This window comes from Vipera berus (genome assembly GCF_964194415.1).
Source record: "Vipera berus genome assembly, chromosome: 3".
Lineage (NCBI taxonomy): Eukaryota > Metazoa > Chordata > Lepidosauria > Squamata > Viperidae > Vipera > Vipera berus.
This window is the reverse complement of record NC_138204.1, coordinates 169,372,073-169,396,762: the sequence shown is the minus strand read 5'-3', so window position 1 is coordinate 169,396,762 and position 24,690 is coordinate 169,372,073. Positions and strand designations below refer to the sequence as shown.

Below are 24,690 nucleotides of genomic sequence, written 5' to 3'. Positions count from 1 at the left end.
TCTATACTGCTCAAAAAAATAAAGGGAACACTTAAACAACACAGTGTACTGTATTTAATAGTAGGATGTCTTATCTTGTGTTCCCTTTATTTTTTTGAGCAGTATACATTAAGTGATTCCAGTATATCCCCATGTATTCTTACATTATGTCAATTATTTGTATTTATTTCAATAATTTCAGGCTTAGTTTTGGAATGGGCACAATCTTGGCCATCTTAAGAAATGACTGATCCTCTGGGAATGAATTAGAAAGAGCAACCGTCTTGGTTCATGCCTAGATCACTTTGGGGCTTTCAATACTATCAGACCTTTTTCTTCTGAATTTGTTGGTCTTAGAAACTTCAGAACTGAAGTTCTTCCAATGCTTGCTGGATGAGCAATGTTGGATTGTCAGATTTCTGTTCCATCTCATTCTACACACACTTCAACATGTATAGGAAACAGGGTGTCTATTCAGAGGTTTGAGCCAACATATTATCAATATGAAAGGAATTCTCAGCAAGTGGATTTCTATTGTTTCCACAGAGGTTACAGCATTCTGAAACCATTGTCTGGAACATGGTTGGGAGTGAATGAACTAAATTCAGGTAATTTGGATATATTATGATTATATAAATATAGTAAAATACCTCTGATATGCAACAGATTGCGCTCTTCTTTGTAGCACCAAATGGGGGAATTCTCCTGGAGTTTGACATTAACAGATAAACCTCAAATGGCCTGGTGTAACCTTTTAGTATTTAGGTTGACAAGCAATTCTCTGTTCTTACAGACGTTTGTCTCTTATGCAGGGATCTTTGTTCAGCTGACTTTTGAAGAGGTTTCAAGGTTTCAACTAATATTGAACATACTGGATAACTTAAATAGTAAAAAAAAAATTAGCAAAAGCTATTTCAAATTATGACACTTTCAAGTACCTACCTGAACAGCTATCTGGAACTGGTTGAGTGAGCGAATATACTCCATTACAACAGCAATAGTGAACTTGTGGGGGGCCTCCTTATTAGAAAAGAATAGGAAAAATATCTTTGAAAATAAGTTTACAGAATTTGGATTTGAGTTGTATTTAAATAGTGATTTGGTGCTATTCAGAATTCATATATGCTTTAGCAAATTAGCTAGCTTATTACAAAACTTTTAATCATGTCAACTATAGTAATATGAACAGTGACGTAATTAAAGCAGAATTCTCCTATTAACTGACCTTTTTTTCTGTAAAGATTGATAGAACATGAGTGTACATGTCTGACTGATCAATAACTGCCTGTGTACGGACTGGGCGCTTTGGTGGTGGATTGCCTCTGCTCTGTCCAGTTTCTAATGCCTGCAAAAGAAGCGTAGGAACATTTTATTAAATCATGCACTTTAGCTGAAACAGATCACTAAATAATAGATTTAAAAGTAATTTTGTACCTAGGGTTTATAATATTGTTAAACCAGTATAGATTAAGTAAGAATTGTGACCAAAAATATATACTGGTACTTCAAAGTGTTTTATTACATTATTATTACAAATGTAATACATTTTGAAGTGCTTTTGCAATAATGAGACTTGCTATTAAGCAGTTAATGCTTTGGGACACTGCAACTGAATGATAATAGTATAGCGAAGTATACTACTTTGACAATAAAGGGTGATGTAATCAGTTCCAGTAGGGGTTTGTGAGGATGCTACTGGCAGAAGGGAATTTTAAATTTTATATATTGTTACAATGCAAGAGAATTTGCTTCACAATCATCCTTGTATAATATAGCATTCTTTCACCTTAAACAGTGACATTTTTGAATGATAACAGAGTAGCCACTGTGTAGAGGATGATAACCAGTAACAACAGATCAGTGGATTGTACCTGCCACATCCAAGAAAAAAAATATTTAAAAAGGCTCTTCTATGTGGACACCACTGACACTTTCACATTGATAATAATATAGTGATCTAATTTTAAAAAGGTAAATCAATACCATATTTATGATAAAAAGGAATTTGTGCTAACCAAAGAATATGTATAAGATAGTGTTCACAACTTGCCATAGTATAAGCCTGTTCTGCTTCTAAGTATTTCTTATATTCGTGATTGAGCTTGTCAAAAACAGTGGCAATTACACTCAACGAGCCTCCTTCTGGTTCATTTAACACTGCAATAGAACACACAAGGGACATGTAAAACAGGCATGTTGAACTCGCGACGTCATATGATGTTGCATGATGTATCATGACTTTTTCCCCATTGCTGGCAATGGGGTGGGCGCAGTTTCAGCGTGATGCATCCGGCCCATGGGCCGGCATTTTGACATGCCTGATGTAAAATAAGGAAAGTCACAGAATGTAGCAATAGCAGAATGCAAACTTGATACCATGATAATATTTGTAGGTAAGTTTTTATTCAAATTGCATATGGCATATTATTTCATATCCCAAAAAATACTCTTAGCAAATATTATTATACTATACTACAAAGTATAGTATTCTAATTACTAACAGTATACTATACTTTGTAGAGAAACATTATAGTATGTCAGGGCTTTTTTTAAAATGTCACTGAAATTTTTGATTCACAGTAGCTTCCTCAAACTGAAACAGAAGCTTACTTTGTGAACACACAGAAAGAATAACCATCTTGCAGTCTTTTCGTTGCAGAAGGAAGTCCATTAGCTTTCCCTTGTCTGGCAAAAGATTTACCGTAGGTTCAAGTTTCATTTGCAGATTCCAGAGATAACCTACAGTAAAAAAAAAGAGTACATTTCTGTCATAACTGATCTACTGTACCACAATAAGCTTCACTTCAAGAGAGAGATTTAACCGATTGCGGTTTAATAGGAAATGAAGTATTTCACCTGAATTCTTTCATCACTACATTCTGATAATACAGTAAGCAACATTGTGTTCTGCAGACACTTTGGATTTCAACTCCTATAAATTCTATCTGGCATAGCCAATAGCAAAGAAAGGGATTATCAAAGCTATGGTCTGAAAGATAACATTATTTAACATCAGGTATCTAATTAGTATATTTTATGCAGCAGCGTATTTAATACCATAATAAGGTAAGGTAAAGGTTCCCCCGCACATGCGTGCTAGTCGTTTCCGACTCTAGGGGCCAGTGCTCATCTCCATTTCAAAGCTGAAGAGCCAGCGCTTGTCCGAGGACGTCTCCGTGGTCATGTGGCCGGCATGACTAGACGCCAAAGGCGCACGGAAAGCTGTTACCTTCCCACTGTAGTGGTCCCTATTTTTCTACTTGCATTTTTATGTGCTTTCAAACTGCTAGGTTGGCAGAAGCTGGGACGAGTAACAAGCGCTCACTCTGTTACGCAGCACTCGGGATTCGACCCGCCAAACTGCCGACCTTCTGATCGACAAGCTCAGCGTCCCATTGATGCCATAATATAAACCCACAAACATTCCAATGCTCTGATTAAAAATGAATGTTGAAACTTTCATACCTTCACTTGCGCTAATGATAATATCAGGCTGAAAGACAATCCAGGATGATGAATCTAAATGTTAAGCAAAACTCTTACCAACCTCCAATGGGTTTTGCTTCGGTAAAAGTTTAAATTGTTTATGCAACCAGCCACTTTGAGTAACAGCTCAAAGAGGCACACAACTTTTTTCTCTATCTAAAGAAGACAGGGATATTTATTCTTTAAGCACATGATGGGCCCCAGCAAAATATCTGTCAAACTTTTATGCCAAAGAAGCAGTAAGATATGGTTTAAGGGTCTGCTTTTTAAAAGGAAAGAAAGCAACAATTCATCAAGTGTTAAATTTCTCAAATACATAGAAGTCATTACCTGGAAAGAAGCTACTAGTGCCAAAGTCTCTTAGAAGAACATTGAAAGTGAAAAATTACATATAAACGTAATTTGCAAAGTTTTCTATATACTCAAATATTATCAAATACTTCTGGGAGCAATTCAAAGAGTTAGCAAGGACCTAGTAAATTAGTCTTCACTCCTCTTTATTTTTGAAAACAAATCACACTAAATGCAAATAAATTTCAAAATATAGCTCAATAGGATTTTACAGGCTGCAAAACTACACAATAAACTCTCACTGTAATAGATTGGTGGGAAGGGTGTATCCATTAAAGCAGAACATCTGCTAAATCTGAATAGAATTACAAAAATCTGTGCAATGTGCATTTTAAAATACTGTTATCTTAAATGATAATCTAATGCAAAAAGTACATTTTGTTATATCTAAACTCTACTAAACAGCACTGTGCATTATTTCTGTATTATTTATTTCTACTCCTCAAAAATAAAAAAGCTTCATGTTAAGCAGATACTCAGTTGTGCTCCTTTCAGATATTAAAAAAATATATGTTGCCACAGAACAAATAAGATCTATGCTTTGTATTTCAAGGATACAGAGTTTACAGGGAACTGGAAACTGATTGGTTACAGAAGCTGGACCTGCAAATAAGAAAAAAGTGTGATTTATATGGATTAGAAAGGAAATTATTTGTTATGTTTGTCAGAAATAACTTTTTCAACAAACTGTGTACTCTGAATGCTAAACCTAAAGTCCTTAGCCCACAGGTTACTGTCATATCTAAAGCAGAAAGTAAGACACAACCAAAAGCTAACTTTCCAAAAGTTTAATATTTAATTGTTTTAAAATATTACTTACAGCTTATGAATTATATTCAATGCAAATTCAACCTTCATAAATGTTATACTCAGTGAATACAGATTGTTTTACAAAATGTTAACATCTTTCTTCAATGCAAATATTTCTGTTTTAGGATTCTAGCACTTTTTCCAGGAAACAACTATTGATAATTGTCCGGAAGACAAATAGTTCATTTCTTAATTGAGTCATACTAATTTAGAGGTCTGAAAGGAATCCAAAAGAAGACTCATAACAAAGATAAAGCACCTATATCCCAATCTTTGGAGAATACTATGACACAAATCATAGATTAAAATGGTTTAGCTTCTATGCAAATTTAAGGTTTACCCACTGCTTAGGCATGCACGTGGGAAGAGTTCACAATTTCACAAAATTCTACAGTACTTTGAAGGCAAAGATGTATTTGGTGCATGATCAAAATACCAATTTTCAAAACAGGGTAGCAACCTTCAGTTTGCTTAAAGCAACTGAGTCTTTTCCTGTGATGATTGTCCCCTGAACTGAAACACCATACTTGCCTGAAGGAGCTACAAGCAGATGCTATGCATATAAAGTACCGTTTTATCTTCAAAGCAAACTTCTGTACAAAATTCATTTGTATTTATTTTCCAAACCTCTTAACTTAAAAGTTTTTTTTAAAAAAAAGAACATGGTCCATGGGCAAATAATATAAGAACAGCTATGATAAGCAATAACTTTAGGCTTTTTTATCCAAAGACCAGAATAATAGATGAAATATTGCTCATTTATGTTTATCGTTCTACATTTATACAACGAAATTTCATTTTGATGTATGCCGATTGGTGTACATTCAAAGTGACAATAAAGTTATCATCATCATCATCATCATCATCATTTAGTAAATACAATGAACTTATTACACAAAGAAATACACTCAAATGAAATATTAAGATTACTGGAACATAACTTTTTAAATTTTATTTTACTAATTTTCCAATTTTACATTTAAGTATTTAAAAAGCAACGTGGTAGCTGGGTTAATCAATAGTTCACTAACAAAATCTTTAGTACAAATCTCAAGTTACAACATCAAATTTTTAAATATTAAACAGATAAAATCCTTATTTTCAACTAATTTCCAAATATTTTAAATCTATTGACCAGATTTCCCCTTATCTCAACTTCTCCCTTTAACCCTCTAATTAATAATATGAAATCCCCTCTAATAAATCAAAACCCCAATTTTCTTCAGCCTTATTCTGGCTTTCTTCCTTTGCCAACGAGGTTTCCATATCAGTGCTTTTAGATCGGCCAATACATCTTCCTCTATTATTATATATGTTATTTGAAATAAAGGATACCATTTAATTGTCATTTTTTTGGAAGGACTACTAGCCCATTTGTATTCATTAAGTTGTCTCCCTATTATTCCAATTTCCCCAGTGGAACGAAACTGAATGCGGAAGACGGAGCTTGCCTTCCATTGTCCGTGGCGGCCACAATGGCAAACCGGAAGTTGAACATAACTTTTAATTAATAAAAAATCTAGCAATTCTATCTTCAAAACTATAGATATATGCAGTATTTGCATTTTCAAGGCAATATAAAAAATGCAATTCTGTACCTGCCACAGGAATCTGATATGGTTGTATGGATCGAGGTGGAAGTACAAGCTGGTGCAGTGTAATTGTACCATCAAATTCCCCCTTTAATTTGATGTCAAATATAATAGAAGTCTAAAAAAACACCAAAAATCTTTTTATGGTATGTGTTCAAGCAAAACTACATCCATACAGTAAACAACAAAATGATGGTGATTCTTTTTATTCTGTTTGGCATAATAGTAAGAATTAAGATCCTATCCTAAAAATTAATTCCAACTGCATATAAATATATATGGAAAATATTCTTCTGTCTATGTTCCGTCTGTTCCTGCATATTTCTCAGATCTTTAATCCTATAGAAAAGCCATGGCAAATATGAAAGAAAAAAACTTTCTGCCCGCTGTATTTGTTTAAGTAAACCAAATCTGAGTTGCATCCAGTTTTGTTATTTTATTTATTACAATAGTACTTCCTTCTCTATGAACACCTGAATATTAACTCTATACCTTAAAAGCCCAAGATAGTATCTCATTCCAACATTATTTATTTAATCAAGTTACCGTATATACTTGAGTATAAGCCGACTCGAGTATAAGCCGAGACCCCCAATTTCACCCCCAAAAACTGGAAAAAGTTGGTGACTTGAGTATAAGCCGATCCGCCGTTCTGCAAGCCTCCGCCGCCGGCTGCTTCGTTCCGCAGCGGAAAGAAGCAGGCAGGCTGCTTCGTTCCGCAGTGGAAAGAAGCAGCCTGCTTCGTTCAGGCTGCTTCGTTCCACAGCGGAAAGAAGCAGGCAGGCAGGGGGCGGAGGAACGGAGACCCGGCGACGTTTGGGGAGGTTTGGGCGCCTCTCCAAATATCCCCAAACGTCGCCGGGTCTCCGTTCCTCTGTGCCCTGCCTGCCTGCTTCTTTCCACAGCAGAAAGAAGCAGGGAGGCAGGGGGCGGAGGAACGGAGACCCGGCGACGTTTGGGGAGGTTTGGGCGCCTCTCCAAATATCCCCAAACGTCGCCGGGTCTCCGTTCCTCTGTGCCCTGCCTGCCTGCTTCTTTCCACAGCAGAAAGAAGCAGGGAGGCAGGGGGCGGAGGAACGGAGACCCGGCGACGTTTGGGGAGGTTTGGGCGCCTCTCCAAATATCCCCAAACGTCGCCGGGTCTCCGTTCCTCTGTGCCCTGCCTGCCTGCTTCTTTCCACAGCGGAAAGAAGCAGGCAGGCAGGGGGCGGAGGAACGGAGACCCGGCGACGTTTGGGGAGGTTTGGGCGCCTCTCCAAATATCCCCAAACGTCGCCGGGTCTCCGTTCCTCTGTGCCCTGCCTGCCTGCTTCTTTCCACAGCGGAAAGAAGCAGGCAGGCAGGGGGCGGAGGAACGGAGACCCGGCGACGTTTGGGGAGGTTTGGGCGCCTCTCCAAATATCCCCAAACGTCGCCGGGTCTCCGTTCCTCTGTGCCCTGCCTGCCTGCTTCTTTCCACAGCAGAAAGAAGCAGGGAGGCAGGGGGCGGAGGAACGGAGACCCGGCGACGTTTGGGGAGGTTTGGGCGCCTCTCCAAATATCCCCAAACGTCGCCGGGTCTCCGTTCCTCTGTGCCCTGCCTGCCTGCTTCTTTCCACAGCAGAAAGAAGCAGGGAGGCAGGGGGCGGAGGAACGGAGACCCGGCGACGTTTGGGGAGGTTTGGGCGCCTCTCCAAATATCCCCAAACGTCGCCGGGTCTCCGTTCCTCTGTGCCCTGCCTGCCTGCTTCTTTCCACAGCAGAAAGAAGCAGGGAGGCAGGGGGCGGAGGAACGGAGACCCGGCGACGTTTGGGGAGGTTTGGGCGCCTCTCCAAATATCCCCAAACGTCGCCGGGTCTCCGTTCCTCTGTGCCCTGCCTGCCTGCTTCTTTCCACAGCAGAAAGAAGCAGGGAGGCAGGGGGCGGAGGAACGGAGACCCGGCGACGTTTGGGGAGGTTTGGGCGCCTCTCCAAATATCCCCAAACGTCGCCGGGTCTCCGTTCCTCTGTGCCCTGCCTGCCTGCTTCTTTCCACAGCAGAAAGAAGCAGGGAGGCAGGGGGCGGAGGAACGGAGACCCGGCGACGTTTGGGGAGGTTTGGGCGCCTCTCCAAATATCCCCAAACGTCGCCGGGTCTCCGTTCCTCCGCCCCCTGCCTCCCTGCTTCTTTCTGCTGTGGAAAGAAGCAGGCAGGCAGGGCACAGAGGAACGGAGACCCGGCGACGTTTGGGGATATTTGGAGAGGCGCCCAAACCTCCCCAAACGTCGCCGGGTCTCCGTTCCTCCGCCCCCTGCCTCCCTGCTTCTTTCTGCTGTGGAAAGAAGCAGGCAGGCAGGGCACAGAGGAACGGAGACCCGGCGACGTTTGGGGATATTTGGAGAGGCGCCCAAACCTCCCCAAACGTCGCCGGGTCTCCGTTCCTCCGCCCCCTGCCTCCCTGCTTCTTTCTGCTGTGGAAAGAAGCAGGCAGGCAGGGCACAGAGGAACGGAGACCCGGCGACGTTTGGGGATATTTGGAGAGGCGCCCAAACCTCCCCAAACGTCGCCGGGTCTCCGTTCCTCCGCCCCCTGCCTCCCTGCTTCTTTCTGCTGTGGGTAGAAGCAGGCAGGCAGGGCACAGAGGAACGGAGACCCGGCGACGTTTGGGGATATTTGGAGAGGCGCCCAAACCTCCCCAAACGTCGCCGGGTCTCCGTTCCTCCGCCCCCTGCCTCCCTGCTTCTTTCCGCTGTGGAAAGAAGCAGGCAGGCAGGGCACAGAGGAACGGAGACCCGGCGACGTTTGGGGATATTTGGAGAGGCGCCCAAACCTCCCCAAACGTCGCCGGGTCTCCGTTCCTCCGCCCCCTGCCTGCCTGCTTCTTTCCGCTGTGGAAAGAAGCAGGCAGGCAGGGCACAGAGGAACGGAGACCCGGCGACGTTTGGGGATATTTGGAGAGGCGCCCAAACCTCCCCAAACGTCGCCGGGTCTCCGTTCCTCCGCCCCCTGCCTCCCTGCTTCTTTCTGCTGTGGAAAGAAGCAGGCAGGCAGGGCACAGAGGAACGGAGACCCGGCGACATTTGGGGATATTTGGAGAGGCGCCCAAACCTCCCCAAACGTCGCCGGGTCTCCGTTCCTCCGCCCCCTGCCTGCCTGCTTCTTTCCGCTGTGGAAAGAAGCAGGCAGGCAGGGCACAGAGGAACGGAGACCCGGCGACGTTTGGGGATATTTGGAGAGGCGCCCAAACCTCCCCAAACGTCGCCGGGTCTCCGTTCCTCTGCCCCCTGCCTGCCTGCTTCTTTCCGCTGTGGAAAGAAGCAGGCAGGCAGGGCACAGAGGAACGGAGACCCGGCGACGTTTGGGGATATTTGGAGAGGCGCCCAAACCTCCCCAAACGTCGCCGGGTCTCCGTTCCTCCGCCCCCTGCCTCCCTGCTTCTTTCTGCTGTGGAAAGAAGCAGGCAGGCAGGGCACAGAGGAACGGAGACCCGGCGACGTTTGGGGATATTTGGAGAGGCGCCCAAACCTCCCCAAACGTCGCCGGGTCTCCGTTCCTCCGCCCCCTGCCTCCCTGCTTCTTTCCGCTGTGGAAAGAAGCAGGCAGGCAGGGCACAGAGGAACGGAGACCCGGCGACGTTTGGGGATATTTGGAGAGGCGCCCAAACCTCCCCAAACGTCGCCGGGTCTCCGTTCCTCCGCCCCCTGCCTGCCTGCTTCTTTCCGCTGTGGAAAGAAGCAGGCAGGCAGGGCACAGAGGAACGGAGACCCGGCGACGTTTGGGGATATTTGGAGAGGCGCCCAAACCTCCCCAAACGTCGCCGGGTCTCCGTTCCTCCGCCCCCTGCCTGCCTGCTTCTTTCCGCTGTGGAAAGAAGCAGGCAGGCAGGGCACAGAGGAACGGAGACCCGGCGACGTTTGGGGATATTTGGAGAGGCGCCCAAACCTCCCCAAACGTCGCCGGGTCTCCGTTCCTCCGCCCCCTGCCTGCCTGCTTCTTTCCGCTGTGGAAAGAAGCAGGCAGGCAGGGCGCAGAGGAACGGAGACCCGGCTTCGTTTGGGGACTTTTGGGGAGGTGCGCGCGCACCTCCCCAAACCTCCCCAAACTTCGGCAGGTCTCCGGACGGCGGTGGCTTGGGAGAGGTGAGCGCGATCCCGGAAGCTCCAAAGCCTCGGCCGCGCACAAGTCCTCAGTAAGTTTTTTTGTTGACTGGAGTATAAGCCGAAGTGGAATTTTTCAGCCCAAAAAGTGGGCTGAAAAATTCGGCTTATACTCAAGTATATACGGTACATGGTTGCCCATCTTGTTAAAGCAACTCTGAGCAATTAAAACGTACTAAAACTATAAAAAACAATACTACTTGGGGGGGGAGACCAACAATCTTCAACCAAGCATGAACCCAGTAAGATTAACAAAGAAATCTTTCAACAGACTATAATCTCATAATCTTCAGGCCCTAGAGAATATCCCAGTCTTTAATGCTTTACAAAAGGTAGCAGAGTTTGAGCCAATTTGATATTTAGGGTTATGGTATTCTAGAGGCAGACATTAAGCCAGAAAAGGCTGAAGTCTGAAGTCCCATAGGGTGACAATTTAATTGAAGGGACCCAGAACATGCTCCTCCTGTTGGATATAATGGGACAATTGAAAACAACAGGGAGATGAAGTCTCTAAATAACCCAGCTCCATTTCATGGAGGGCTTTATAGATAACAACCAACACCCTGAATTTCATGTGGAAGCACACTGGAGCCACTGCAGCTCATAGAAGGGTGACATGGGTGCAATGAGATGTGCATGTAACTGCCCGTGCTTCGTGGTTCAGGAAGGGGTGCAACTGATGCACAAATTGAAATTATGCAAAAAAAACCTTCCTGGCCATGGCTGCAACCTATTCTTTGAGCAGGAGTCGTAAGTCTCCTGCACATCATTTCTGTTTAGGGTAGTGAAACCCATCCAAGAAGCAAAAAGAAAAAAAAACACCCTGGATCCAGTGAGCCCAAAATCAGACAGCTACTCAGTCTTGTCAGGGTAGGCTTGGATGCCAGGATGAAAACAAAACAAACCCTACACAACTGTCATATTAACATAAGTCTTCAACTTTAATAAATCAGTATAATAATTTCCTGTTTCACAACAGTTGTCTCGAATGGTTTGTTTACAACTGTGTTTCCTGAAAAATAAGACCCAGTCTTTTTTTTTTTGCCAAAATATACACACACAGAGTATATGTCTTTAAGAAAAGAATTGCCCCTGGTACTTTCCAAATGTATTTTAAGCAAAACTATGCAAAAGAATCTAAAATAGATATCTTGAGCTACCAAAAATATAATGCAGAGAAATAGTAGTACCTCAGTGTCCTGATGATGAACTACTACTAAATTATCCACAACATTCAGTGCAAACTTCCCAGTTCTATATAACTTCAATATATGTAATTTCTTACAGGAGCCTTCCCTGTAGTAGCATTAATTGGGAAAGAAAAAGAATGTTAATCAACAACCTTAGTAGTCACTTTTTAGTAGTTCTGTTATGAAAGCTGAAAAGAATAATAACCAACAAATGTACCTTGGCAAATGATAAAGAACTACCTCAGCTCCAGTACTGTTTGAAGTCCTTGAGTGGTGTCTCAAGTAAAGAACATAAAGTTGCCCATATCTAAAGAAAAATAATACATTTTTAACTTCTGAGCAGATAACATTTATATAGTCCCATCATACTATTTTCTTTCAGGACAAGCTATTTTGGCAGAAAGCAATGGAGTAATACATAGTGTAAGAAACTAAAGGCATTTCTTGTGAATGCATTATGCTATCTGGTAAGTTCAGATGCTCAGACATCAGCAATAAACCACCGAGACGGGGGACAGATGTCTATTCCTCACATACAGAGAGTTACCCAAAGTTCTCCCCTTGTTAAAGAAAGGAATTGACTACTTTAAACAAAAGGAAATAGAAAAATGGGCAAATGTTGTTAAACAGAAGCTGGAAACAAATAAGATTTTACATTTCTTCCTATTGTAACCCCAGGGAACAAATGGAAATCTAGATAAAAGGAAGTAATTGTGAGCTTCAAAGCTTCAAGAAAATTTGCTACGTTGAACTAGTGGTTAAGGTGCTAGCCTAGAAATGAGGAGACTGTGAGTTCTAGTCCTACCTTGGGGATGAATGCTGGCTGGGTGACTTTAGACTATTCTGAATGTACACACCCTTTATTGAAATGCTATTAAAGATATTAGAAAAATTATCTTAGTTCCTTGGGGACAATTCATTGTCACTTTTTTATATTCCACATTATTTTTTCCATCAATTTTTCATCTCTCTTTCATATAGTTCTTACATGGAAGTGTATCACACATAAATTATAAGTGCTGTGGAAACTGACAATGGAAGAAAAAAAAAGCTTTTCTTATATCACAGTTCTTATACATGAGCCAGAAAAGGGAACTGATGCCTGATTTCAATGGGAGACCATTAAAAGTTCCCCTTCAATGAACAGAAAAAACAAATGGGACATAAATCTATGACATTAAGTAAGAAACTTCAAAAATAACCATCAGTTGAGACTAATCTGCTTCAAGGTGAAAGAAAACTAACAGAAGCTAATGGATACTATTTTTATAAACAGAATTTTGTCACATATTTGTACTTTCTCTTGTGTGTTTGTGCATCTTGAGTCAGTCTCAACTCCTGGAGATTACATGGAAAAGTCCATGCAGTTTTTCTGGCAACATTTTCCAAATGGGAACTATTCAGAACATGGAAAAGGCGCACTCTTTCAAGAGTTAGAATGGAAGGTTTTTCCTCTCCATCTCCTCCCAAAGTACTAAAGAGGAACAGAAACAACAGTTGGCTCCTTCCTCACTTTTAGAAGCCATCTTCTTTTCTCTACCCAATGTGGCCTGCACGTGTTTCTCTTGATGTTTGGCCTTGCCTTCATATTAGAGCTAAAAGAGAATGACTGGCCCAAAATGGAATCCAGCTTCCATTGTTAAGGCAAGACAAAATTCAGCATTCCCTACTTTTAAGCAGACACCTTCACTGCGAGATCAAAATGGCTTTCTTGCCTGTTAAATAATTCATAAGAAAATTAAAAAGCATTTTTATCTATTTTTTCTGAATAAATTACAGATGGATATATTTCATCTTTTCAAAGTGATACTGAGATCATTCTGTTATTATAAGCTATTCTTACAAATAACTTATATGATTTTTAAAGTGGTTTTTTAAAAAAAAATCTACTTGTTATAAGGTGCTGGATTGGGAATTTTAGTTTTGTTTCCTTCTTTTCCCATTTCTTTTCTACTCTATTCAAGTTATTATTTGAGAAAAGAGTTACTTCAAATGCAGTCCATTTCTGCTAACCAAGAAAATGGTTATGTTTTTAGTAAGAAGACAATCTATTGCTCAGAAAAAAGGAAAATAAAGCGACCTGGGGCAGGAGGGGGGAACCACAATAATATACTTACATTGTAGTCAAAACAATATCTCTTTCAGAAAGGCTGAGCTTCGAGGACTTTGGTGCTGTAGGTAATTCAATTTCGAACTTTGACAGCTTTGACATAGCTCCCCCCTATGTGAAAAGTATTTTCAGTACTGCATTTAATTCTATATAATTCTTTCACATTTCATTGTATTTCTTACCACTGTATAATATGTTCCAGCAAAATACAATGTAAAAAAAATCCACATACAATTGTTTTGTTTTGTTTGCAGTGCTTTAGTTCGCATGTGGAATAACCCATCTAAAAATCAAACGTTACAATTTTTGTTTCCTAATGCAACATTTGTGAAACTAATTTGCAGCTGGGTATTTGAAATAGTATATTTGCTTAAAATATTTATTTTAGACTACAACAATTTGAAATTTATTTCTTTTATATTAAACATAAATACCTTTAACAAATCTTGGGGCAACTGTGTAATCATGGAAAACTGCACTGAATGCGGTAATGTTATTTTACCTTGAAATAGAATGGCTGGAGAACATTTCCAAGTACTGTTGTTGACAACAAAATGACAGAGCTCTCAGGACAGTACATAAACCAGTTTACATTAATATTCTGACTCTTCAAAAGCTTTAAAGTTCGTTTCTCTGGTAATACCTGAAGATATAAAGTTGACAATCAGATCAATATACTAAATATTTTCAAACAGGTTACATAGTTTACAACTGCTAAAATAAAATTATTTTTTAAAAAAAGTTTTGATTTTGAAATTTGCTGCCATGGGGTGATTCCCTAGTTGATTGCAAATTTAAACAATCAGCACTTTTACTTTTGTAAAGTTCTTACAGGATGCCGATTTGGACTATTGTTTTTAGAAGCAATACAGCTAGAAAAAGTAGCAGAGAACAATTATTTTTATGTGACCTCTAAGCTCCTCATGGACTTCCTCCAGTTATCAGTCAGAACTGTAGTATATTTCTGTCACGCCCGAATCTGACTCTGAGCCTGAATATGCTGAGAAAAATGAGCTGGAACTGGTGCCGATGGAGGTCAAGGGAGGGGTGTCTCTGGCTTCAGAGGAATGTGGAGAAGAGCAGGCTGAGGCAGGCCAGGGCCTTTCAGGATTGGGACAGGGTGAACATGAGAGACAGAGCTCAGGTGATGAGCAAGGGCCACCCCTTCCTGATCCTAGAGCACGGAGAGAAGGAGGGAACAACGCAGGCACGCTCTACTACTTGGGAGGAGAGGGCCCGCCCCTCTCCACAAGGCACACCTGGAGACAGACTTGAGGAGACGCTGTGGGGAGGGGCATTTGTCGGGAACAAGTGCTGAATGCTTGGAGTTTTGTGTGCCGTTGCTGATCTTGGAAACAACTCTCTGATCTCTTGTTCTGTGTTGTGATTTCTGCTTGGAAACCCTGAAACTCTGACCATTGGACTGGCTGACAAACTTGATTTGGTGTTCATAGACCTCGGATTGAATTTTGGCTTCTCTTCTGAAATTGCTTAGGCAAGCTTGTATTTCCACAGACTCCTTAGATTTTGGACGTATGTTTCTTTCCTTGTTATAGTGATTGAACTGTACTGCACAGGAATGGCACCTAACAATAAGAGCTGTGCAAACTACAAAGGGCTGCTTCACTTCTGCAGGCTGAAACAAAACACAACCTTGAGGTTGGTTCATGAAACAACATAGCCCTCTCACTTCTAAGAGTGAACCAAAGTGATCCATTGTTTGCCTGGTTCAATTCTGCAGACTGACTTAGCTCCTTCCAGAACTTGAGCTGAAAGAAAAGGCTGACAGGAATGTTCACCCACATCACTGACTGTAATGCTTCCAGGCTAGATAATTTCAATTAAAGGTGGCCCTCTGGAGTCCTCTCAGTATGTACTACAGGTCATTGAGGCTGGACAGTACTGGCCAGCACTGTTAGTAATCCCATTAGTTATGCTAACTGCAGACAGTTGAAATGTGTTCTGTCTGTGCTGACAGTCCTGCAGTATTTGCAAAGATGGTCACCATGGAACACACACACACACACACACACACACACACACAGAGGCACACCCTGAAATCATCCAGGCTGGGCAACTTCAATACATGCTGCAAAGAATCTTGTAGCTTTCCGGCACAGTGGTGAGGGGGAAAATTAAAAAGAGCCGAGAGAAGTTGCTTTAACACCATCAAAACTGCTTTTTTGAGGAAATCAGGTCCCCTCTTTGCTTTAGTAATGCAAATATAAATTTGCATAATTCTACTAATGGCTTCTATTTATTATACTGCTAGACAATTTGTGACCCGTTGAGTCATCATTTCAGACAAAACAGAAAAATAAAATGACAACAGGTGAGCAAATCTGGGAGAATGGGAGCAACTCCCAACTTCCTGTTGACTCCCCCTTTGAGTTACCTTGTGGGAAGTTGGTATGGAGCGTTGAAAACCTACCTTCCTTCCTCCCTCCCTCCCTCCCTCCCTCCCTTCTCTACCCCTACCCTCCTCAGCAGGCAGGTGAATGGTTGCTCCAGGTCGGGGAGTGAGTAGGTGCATAATTGGCGGTTGCAGAGCAAGTGCAGAGAAGCTGGGGAGGTTGCACAGGTGGTGGGGGGGAAGTTACCTGAGCAACTTGTGACCTTCCCTGCCAGCTTCTCGATTTCCAACTCTCCCTATCACCTTCCCAGAACCAAAAGCTTTGCTAGTGGCAGTCACGATGTAAAGTTCCTGCTGGCTTTCCCTCTGCCCTATGGCAGGGGTGTCAAACTCAATTTCATTGAGGGCCGCATCAGCATGGCGGTTGCCCTCAGGGGGCCGGGTGAGTATGGCCAGGGTGGGTGTGGCTAGAGTGCGTATGGCCTACTGGGTGGGCATGGCCAGCTCTGCATCGTTCGCATCAAGGGTGCCTATGGGGGCCTGGGCAGGAGTGGGACAGATCTGAGGGTCTCTGGCACGAGAAGGGTCTCTGGGCCAGGGCCAAGGCAGTGGGGGCCGTTCCCTCATTGTTTCCAGGATGGCTTCGCGGGCCGCATGAAACCACTTCGCGGGCCGGATCTGGCCCCGGGGCCTTGTGTTTGACATGTCTGCCCTATGGGAAGCCATTGTGGAACACTGGAAATGAAGATCACGTGACCACAGCTGACTGTGGGAGCCCAGCTATACTTGAAGCAGCAACAATTTCCCCAAATTTCACACCCACAGGAGTCATGGATCCCAACATTCTGTAAGTTAGCCCATTACACTGGTTTAATAACTGTTGTGCTATACCTTCCAATTTCACCCAATTGAAGGTCAAACACTCAAACAGACATGAATTTTAGTAGTAGAGATATTCTGTGTAATACAGCAAACATCTTATATGTCTAATTTTTTGCAGTATCAATGACCTTTTATTACTAAAATATTACTTAGCTAAAAAGGTTCATTTTCAGATTACAATATCTTCCTTGAAAAAACTGAAGCTATTTCTACTAGGTATATGAGAAGTTAATTGAAATTAAACTAGATTTTACAAGACCAAAACAAAAATATCTTACCCACAATGAACTATAAAATCATTTTATCCTTTAAGATGACTCAATACCATAAAACAAGTTAGCAGATTCTTTTTAAAAAGTATATTTTTACTTACTTGGTAAAACTCAATCCCCTGATCTGTTACAAAAACGATCTCTGCAGAGCCTGTCCAACAGAATCCTAAAATACTGGCATTCTTGGTCTTTAATAAAAAACAGTGTTTAACTGAAATAAGCAATTACACATACACTGTCATATAAAGTAAAATCAGTTTATATATGTCCTTTTAAAATCTATTCTACTTTTCCTTTTAAATATTTAAAAAGCAGCACAACAAATTTTAAGAATGCCCTGCCTCAGTTTGCTATATAGCAAATTTCTGGCAAATACAGTCAAGACAATATTTGTAGATCTTGTCCAAGTGGATACAAGTGGATACAAATAAAAATACAATCCTGTAGAGATTTTATATACCAACATAAGCAGCTTCAATGGTTTTGTAGCATATTAGCACCCAAAGAAGCACTTTCGGAACAAGTGAATATATTTTGGACATTCTTCAACAGCTTAGCTATAGATTTTTACACTAGATGCAGCTTCTAGGCCAATTCCCAAAGCAGCCCCAAGAAAAGCATATTATAAATACCCAGTCTTAAGATTATGAGTGCATAAGGCACTCTGTTAGCAGTTGATTAGCTATTGGTAGGATTTTAATTCTTGCAGCTAAGCAATATTATTACTCCTCTAACAACATTGACAAGCTTTTTCCCCACTATATATATTTATGCTTGCAAAACTTAAGTAACCATTTCTAACGGCCATTTTGTTTCAGGCTAGCACACTGACTAGGAAGAAGGGAACCTAACATCTAAAGCATTTTAATGATTTGCAGTTACAACTGTTCAGAATACTAAGATAATGGTATTGTAGACGTTGCACTATTCAAATACTGAATGCTTCAATATGAAGTTTAGTATTTTATTACATGTACCGTACCTTGCATTCTTGAGTGTATTCTAATTGTGGACAGTCTGGAATGAAGTTCAGGAAATCCTGGAATGACATGAAAAACAGAAGCAATTAAAAATATTTGTAGACTCAACCTGTGCAGAGATAGGCATAACTAACATGTGGATTTTCATCAGTTTGAGTGCATGGGTCTGCAAAATGTCAGACTATTAATATCCTCAAAAGAATGATACACAGACATAAACATATTTTCTGCTTCAATATTTCCATCTCATTTTCTTCAACTATCTTTGCACTCTAATACAAATGGAATAGAAAGGATGAAAGTTTACATAAGCAAAAAGGTAATGATCAAAATAGATGAGAAAATACATTTAATAAAATATAACATAACTCAAAGATGCAAATCGAAAAATATGAATTGAAAGCTTTTCAAATAGTTTTCATAAAACTCATTGCCAATTCCTGACTCCATTTGTTTGTATAATTCTCCCTCTGGAAAGGAGACCCTACAAACTGAATCTAGCATTAGCTGGTAAGGACTAGACCAGGGGTGTCAAACTCAATTTCATTGAGGGCCGCATCAGCATTGCGGTTGCCCTCAAGGGGCTGGGTGGGTATGGCCAGGGTGGGCGTGGCCTACTGGGTGGGCGTGGCTACAGTGCATATGGCCTGCTGGGTGGGCTCTACATCGTTCGCATCAAGGGTGCCTATGGGGGCCTGGGCAGGAGTGGGACAGATCTGAGGGTCTCTGGCAGGAGGAGGGTCTCTGGGCCAGGACCAAGGCAGTGGGGGCCGTTCCCTCACTGTTTCCAGGATGGCTTCGCGGGCCACATGAAACCACTTCGCGGGCCGGATTCAGCCCCCGGGCCTTGTGTTTGACATGTCTGGACTAGACAAATGATCAGAAGTATTCCCACATATTTCCAATATGTTGTATTCTTTTGTGAATTGGCTCCAAATAAGTTCATAATTACTATTAGCTATAGACAGGGATGCAGTGGCTCAGTGGGTTACGACGCTGACCTTGTCAATCAGAAGGTCGGCAGTTTGGCAGGTCGAATCCCGAGTGCCACGTAACAGAGTGAGCGCCTGTTACTCGTCCCAGCTTCTGCCAACCTAGCAGTTTGAAAGCACATAAAAATTCAAGTAGAAAAATAGGGACCACTACGGTGGGAAGGTAACAGCGTTCCATGCGCCTTTGGCGTCTAGTCATGCCGGCCACATGACCACGGAGACGTCTTTGGACAAGCGCTGGCTCTTCGGCTTTGAAACGGAGATGAGCACCGGACCCTGGAGTTGGAAACGACTAGCACGCATGTGCAGGGGAACCTTTACCTTTACCTTATAAACAGATCATTGCCTACATAAATGAAGTTTATCTCATCTACCTTTTTTCTAGCTATTTCTATTTCTAATTAACATTATGTTATGTATTCCTTTCTCAATCACATCTCAGAGTACTATGCACATACAGTAATAAAAATATGAACAAATATAAGGGGGAAAGGAAACAAAAACAAAGCCCAACCATCTAACATAATTTATTTAATAATAAGCAAATGATAAGTAGTATATTGTGTTTCAATATTTTTAAAAATTCTTTCCATTTTAAGAAAGATATTTCTTACCACATTCTTCAATGTTCTCTGAACAGCCAGTATTTTATTGCCCAAAGAAAACTTGATGCACTTCACTTCTCCTTTGTCTTCCATTCTATAAACATAGAATTCATTTCTGTATTTTAGATACAGGACATGTCTTGGATTAATTTCTACAGTATCTCAGCAACAGCCATGCTGGCCTGGACTGGTAGAAATTACTTTAAATTATCTGAAGGTACTTTTTAAAATATTAATGGTAATAGTTTTGAAGTTTAATAAAATTAAACAAGGGGAGGAATGATTGCTGATCCCTAATATCCATGTTCATTCCAAAGGAAGTGAGGTTTAGTGGTTATTAGACAACCCGTGCCTTCTTGGGTCATCATTTTGGAGGTATTTCTTTACCTAAAAAGAGAAAACAGAATCACCACAAAAGAGCAGTGGGAGCAGAAGTGACTTCTGACTTCCTGACTATCTTCCTCATTGAGTTTCCTTGTCGTAAACTGGCAGGAAACATCAGAAATCTATCTTCCTTCCTCCCTTCCTTCCTTCCTTTCCTTCCTTTCCTTCCTTCCCCTTCCTGGTTTCATCTTCCCTTCCCTAGAATTCCTATTGGCTTCCCCATTTACTTTGCTTGTGAGAATTTTATGGGGAGAAAGTCAATGGGGAAACCAGCAAGAAGTTGCAAGTCCAATGCCAAAAGAAAGATAAGTGATTTCTGCCCGGTGGGGAAGGGAGCAAGAGGTTGTATGGGGTGCTGGTCAGAAATGCAATGTGGAGTACACGAGTGGTGCCATATGGGTTGGGAAGAATGCGTGGGTATCCACCAGAGATGCTGCACAGGTCAGAGAGGGCTCATGGCGCGGGGGGGGGGCAGCATAGATTAGAAAGGGTGCTCAAAGTGTATGAGAGGTGCTATACAAGAGGGCAGGGTGTGTGGGCAGGCAGTGTAGTTAAAGGGTGCTTTGGGGTCATGGAGGTGAGTAAGAGGTCCCCTACATGTCAAGTAAGGTATGGGGAAGTGAGTCAAGAATGCATAGGGGTCAGAGTTGTATGAGTCAGGGATTATCCATGGGAGGTGGGTCATGAAGATGTGTGGGTATGCTTAAGAGATGCCACGTGAGTTAGGGAAGGCACATGGGCAGCTCAGAAGGATGCATGGAGGTGCATAAGAGGTGCTGCATGTGTCAGGGGAAGGCATGACAGGGTAGTATGGGCCGGGAAGGTTGCACGCTGGTTGTTTTCTTTTCTCTCTGCTCTTTTCTCCCTTTCTTTTCCCTTCCCTTTTCAGGAGGCAAGTGACTGCTGCTGAGTGAGGGAGAGAGACTGGCTAAGAAACTGCCATGAAACACTAAAAATGGAGATTACATGACCCCAAATTTTATTTCCTCAGTACTCAAGCACTGATTCAAGAGTCCTCAGGACTCTATAAGTTGGTTCAAAAATGATGCATCGTTTCCCCCAGTTAAAAGTCACAACAAGAGCTTTTGTAATATATAGACAGCGCTGTTATATTAGTTATTTCAAAAACAAGAGATAACATGTGGGAAAAAATATTATGTTGAGTTGCAAAATGTCAACATGTTGCAGTATATGCTATAGCAGTGATGGCGAACCTTTTAGAGACCAAGTGCCCAAACTGCAACCCAAAACCCACTTATTTATCGTCGGGTGCTGGGTGGGCATGGCCCACTGGGTGGGTGTGGCTGCATGGTAACGGCAGACTGGGGTGGGACTAAAAAGTTCAACCAATCAATTCCAACTTTGCGAGATCTTTTTTTTTTCCCGCGAGAAGTTGAAATTGATTGATTGATTGAACCTTTTTTGTTTTTTGCACACGGTGGCAGAGGCCTAAAGCGAAAAGGTTTTATAAAACCCAGCTGAAGGCCTAGGACTGGGGCGACGGTGTGTGTGGTTCGCCACCACGGTGCTATAGCATAAAGTGCAAGACTCTCTGATTATGTTTCTCTGTGTTTAGCTATACTGCATTCCCATGAGCTCTACAAAGAGGATGAACAATTCCACATTGTGGAACGAAATGAGGACGATACTATATTTATTTGAATAGTATCCCACAATTGCAATGACCTCACTTTTGAATAGAAATAAATTATAGCTGCTAAAACATCTGGGACAAACTGAAAGGATGCATTTGTTTTGGGGTCTGAGAAGTATTCAACACCCATTCGATGTTATTTTGAAGTATTATTTCAAGGCTGATTCAAATTGAAGATTTCACAAGGGGAAAAATAGGATAAATGTTTGCATATATAATTTTTCAAAATTAAATTAATCCTTCCATTCTTATTACCTAAAAACATAGTTATGATCAAATTCCTTTATGCAAGCTAACAGTATTTAAGCACTAGCTTAAAAAGTAATTTAGTAAAAGGTAATGTGAGAAAAATATGTGATAATTATGTATGGGATTCAGCTTTTGACTACTCTTGCTAGAGGTCACAACCACGATCTGTCCCAGTTTCAATGAAATAAGCTGTTATGATCTGTGAGGATTTAAATGAAAACAAGTACAAACAGACCTTCTCTATGCTTTGAATCTTCTACATCTACAAGGATATTTTTTCAGTAATAAGAAAAGCCTTTATGTTGGATTAACTCTACATTCTTGCACAGAAGGCTTTCTGTGTAGTAAAAACAAAAGCTATGCTTGACTGCCCAACTTCTAATATTCACAAGTTATATAAGCGCCCACAATGCTGGATTTAATCAACGTGATATAGTGATATACATACAGATTCAAAGAGCCTGCATGCCCAATCATTCGTGTAGACTAAATCCTAGCAGGATGTCAGAGTGCTATTCTATGGGAACTCTTTATTTTAGTCAGAACAGCTCAGTAGAACAGTCTTTATGAAACTAATTTTATTAAATAGGGAATCAAATAAATTGGAAACTGCATATTGATATATTCTCAATTATATTCTAATTACATGCATTTTACTATATCAAGTTTACTAACACATGTACTCAAGATAAAAACAATAATATTCCTATTCTTGAGTTTTGTGTATTTTAAAATCATTGTTGTCATTTACTAGTTAAAGAAAATACACAGTGAAAGACACAATGAGAAGAAATATCCTTTGAACAGTATATTTGTATTTGCAAAAGTTTGCAACACAATGCAATTAACTGTCAAAAAAAAACAGCATTCAGGAAGCATTTACATCACCTAAATGAGATGGGATTGCGGTCTTCCAAGCCTTTGACTACTACCCCAGTAGCTCCACCAGATCGAACAGCAAAAACCTAAACAGAGATCTAGTTTCAGTTTCAAGCTAGAGCCTACTTTAAAAGTTCTTTATCTCCAAAACAATAGAATTTGTTTTCCACAAGATGTTCTAAATATTAACAGACTAAACAAGGTGTAAGACAACTTTTCTTTTTAAACCAAGTTTAAAAAGTGTTTCTCCCACATAATTCTAGGGGACATGCATTGATAAAATGACAGAAGTAATGGTGATGAAATCAGAAAATGTTTATTTATTTATTTATTTACTTATTTAATATACCGCCCTATTCCCTAAGGACTCAGGGCAGTTCACAGGGCAAGTTAAAACAATACAAAAAGGAAAGATAAAATAGGATTAAATTAATACTAGCCCACAGGATTAAGACAAAGTTAAAATTTAAATTTAAAATTAATTTAATTTAAAACCCCTCAGTCCAGGCCAGATGTTCAAACAACCAGGTTTTTAGGTCCTGGCGAAACGAGCAAAGGTCGGGGGCAGTCCGAAGTTCCATCGGCAGTTCGTTCCAAAGGGCGGGCACGCCCATAGAGAACGCCCTCCCCCTGGGAATCACCCGCCGGCAATCCCTAACCGGCGGAACCCTAAGGAGGGCCTCCCTGTGGGCGCGGACAGGACGATGGGAAGCTGATGCTGGCAGCAGGTGCTCCCTAAGGTAATTCGGACCCATGCCATTTAGGGCTTTATAGGTCATCACCAGCACCTTGAATCTAACCTGGAGGGCAACTGGAAGCCAATGCAGCTCGCAGAGAAGAGGTGTTACATGAGAGTATTGGGAAACTCCCATTACTACTCACGCAGCTGCATTCTGCACCAGCTGAAGCCTCCGAGTGGTCCTCAAGGGCAGCCCCATGTAGAGAGCGTTGCAGTAGTCTAACCGGGAGGTTATGAGCGCATGAGTGACTGTGCGTAAGGCATCTCAGTCCAGATGCTAACTGGCGCACCAGGCGAACCTGGGCGAAAGTCCCCCTGGTCACGGCTCCTATGTGATCTTCCAAACTGAGCCGTGAATCCAGGAGGAGGCCCAAGTTGCCCTATTTTTACTCTGCTCCTCTTTCCCATTCCTTGCTGGGGATGGGTTTTGCCAAAATCTTAACAAGCCATTTGCTTCCTACAAAATTAAGCTGAGAGCTGCATATGACTGCAGACTCCTTATTCCTGGGAACAGTATTCTGGTTTTTTTCTAGGCAAAGTGCAGAACAAAGTACACAAAACTGGAAAAAAAACAGTTCAGAACTATCAGATTCTCAGTTGTCCTTTGAGACCAAAATCACATGAAGCCATCACATGAAGGCAGCAAAATAGTACATCAGGACACATCATGTGAAAGCACTCAAGTCAATTTTCTCAGATATACAAGACGTTTATTTAGATACATTAATTCGGCCGGTGAGGGGGAAAAAAAACCTCATTAATTTTGGTTCTCATATTAAGACAAAATTGTAAGGAAAGGGTTAATATCAACCCCAGTCAGAGTCCAAGAGTTTTACCTTTGTGATTAAAACTAAGATGTTAAACAACTTGACTGTTGCCTATGAAACACCTATCTGCAAAAAGAACTCTTTCCCACGTTTTTTTTAAAAAGAGAACAATCTGATAACCGAACTTTTTCCCACCATCCACATACAAAACATATATACGAACATAAAATAGTTGCCTGCTAGTATTGTAACTCTACGCAAGTTATGGACGGTACAAATATCATCCAATGTTGTTTTAA

The 24,690-nt window shown here is 41.5% G+C and overlaps 1 protein-coding gene across 1 annotated transcript in view; it reads right to left on the bottom strand.

Moving 5' to 3' along the window:
• RMC1 (regulator of MON1-CCZ1) overlaps nucleotides 1-24,690 on the bottom strand; it is a 29,497-nt gene that overhangs the window by 4,190 nt on the left and 617 nt on the right. Inside the window, exons 2-16 of the mRNA XM_081322340.1 lie at nucleotides 22,895-22,971; nucleotides 19,729-19,813; nucleotides 18,125-18,181; nucleotides 17,244-17,330; nucleotides 14,138-14,278; nucleotides 13,643-13,746; nucleotides 11,743-11,832; nucleotides 11,526-11,631; nucleotides 6,225-6,336; nucleotides 4,375-4,419; nucleotides 3,445-3,498; nucleotides 2,590-2,718; nucleotides 2,030-2,136; nucleotides 1,205-1,324; nucleotides 922-999 (exon numbers count right to left, since the gene is read on the bottom strand). Coding sequence (XP_081178466.1) covers nucleotides 922-999; nucleotides 1,205-1,324; nucleotides 2,030-2,136; nucleotides 2,590-2,718; nucleotides 3,445-3,498; nucleotides 4,375-4,419; nucleotides 6,225-6,336; nucleotides 11,526-11,631; nucleotides 11,743-11,832; nucleotides 13,643-13,746; nucleotides 14,138-14,278; nucleotides 17,244-17,330; nucleotides 18,125-18,181; nucleotides 19,729-19,813; nucleotides 22,895-22,971 — 1,392 coding nt within the window. The remainder of the gene's footprint in view (nucleotides 1-921; nucleotides 1,000-1,204; nucleotides 1,325-2,029; nucleotides 2,137-2,589; nucleotides 2,719-3,444; nucleotides 3,499-4,374; nucleotides 4,420-6,224; nucleotides 6,337-11,525; nucleotides 11,632-11,742; nucleotides 11,833-13,642; nucleotides 13,747-14,137; nucleotides 14,279-17,243; nucleotides 17,331-18,124; nucleotides 18,182-19,728; nucleotides 19,814-22,894; nucleotides 22,972-24,690) is intronic.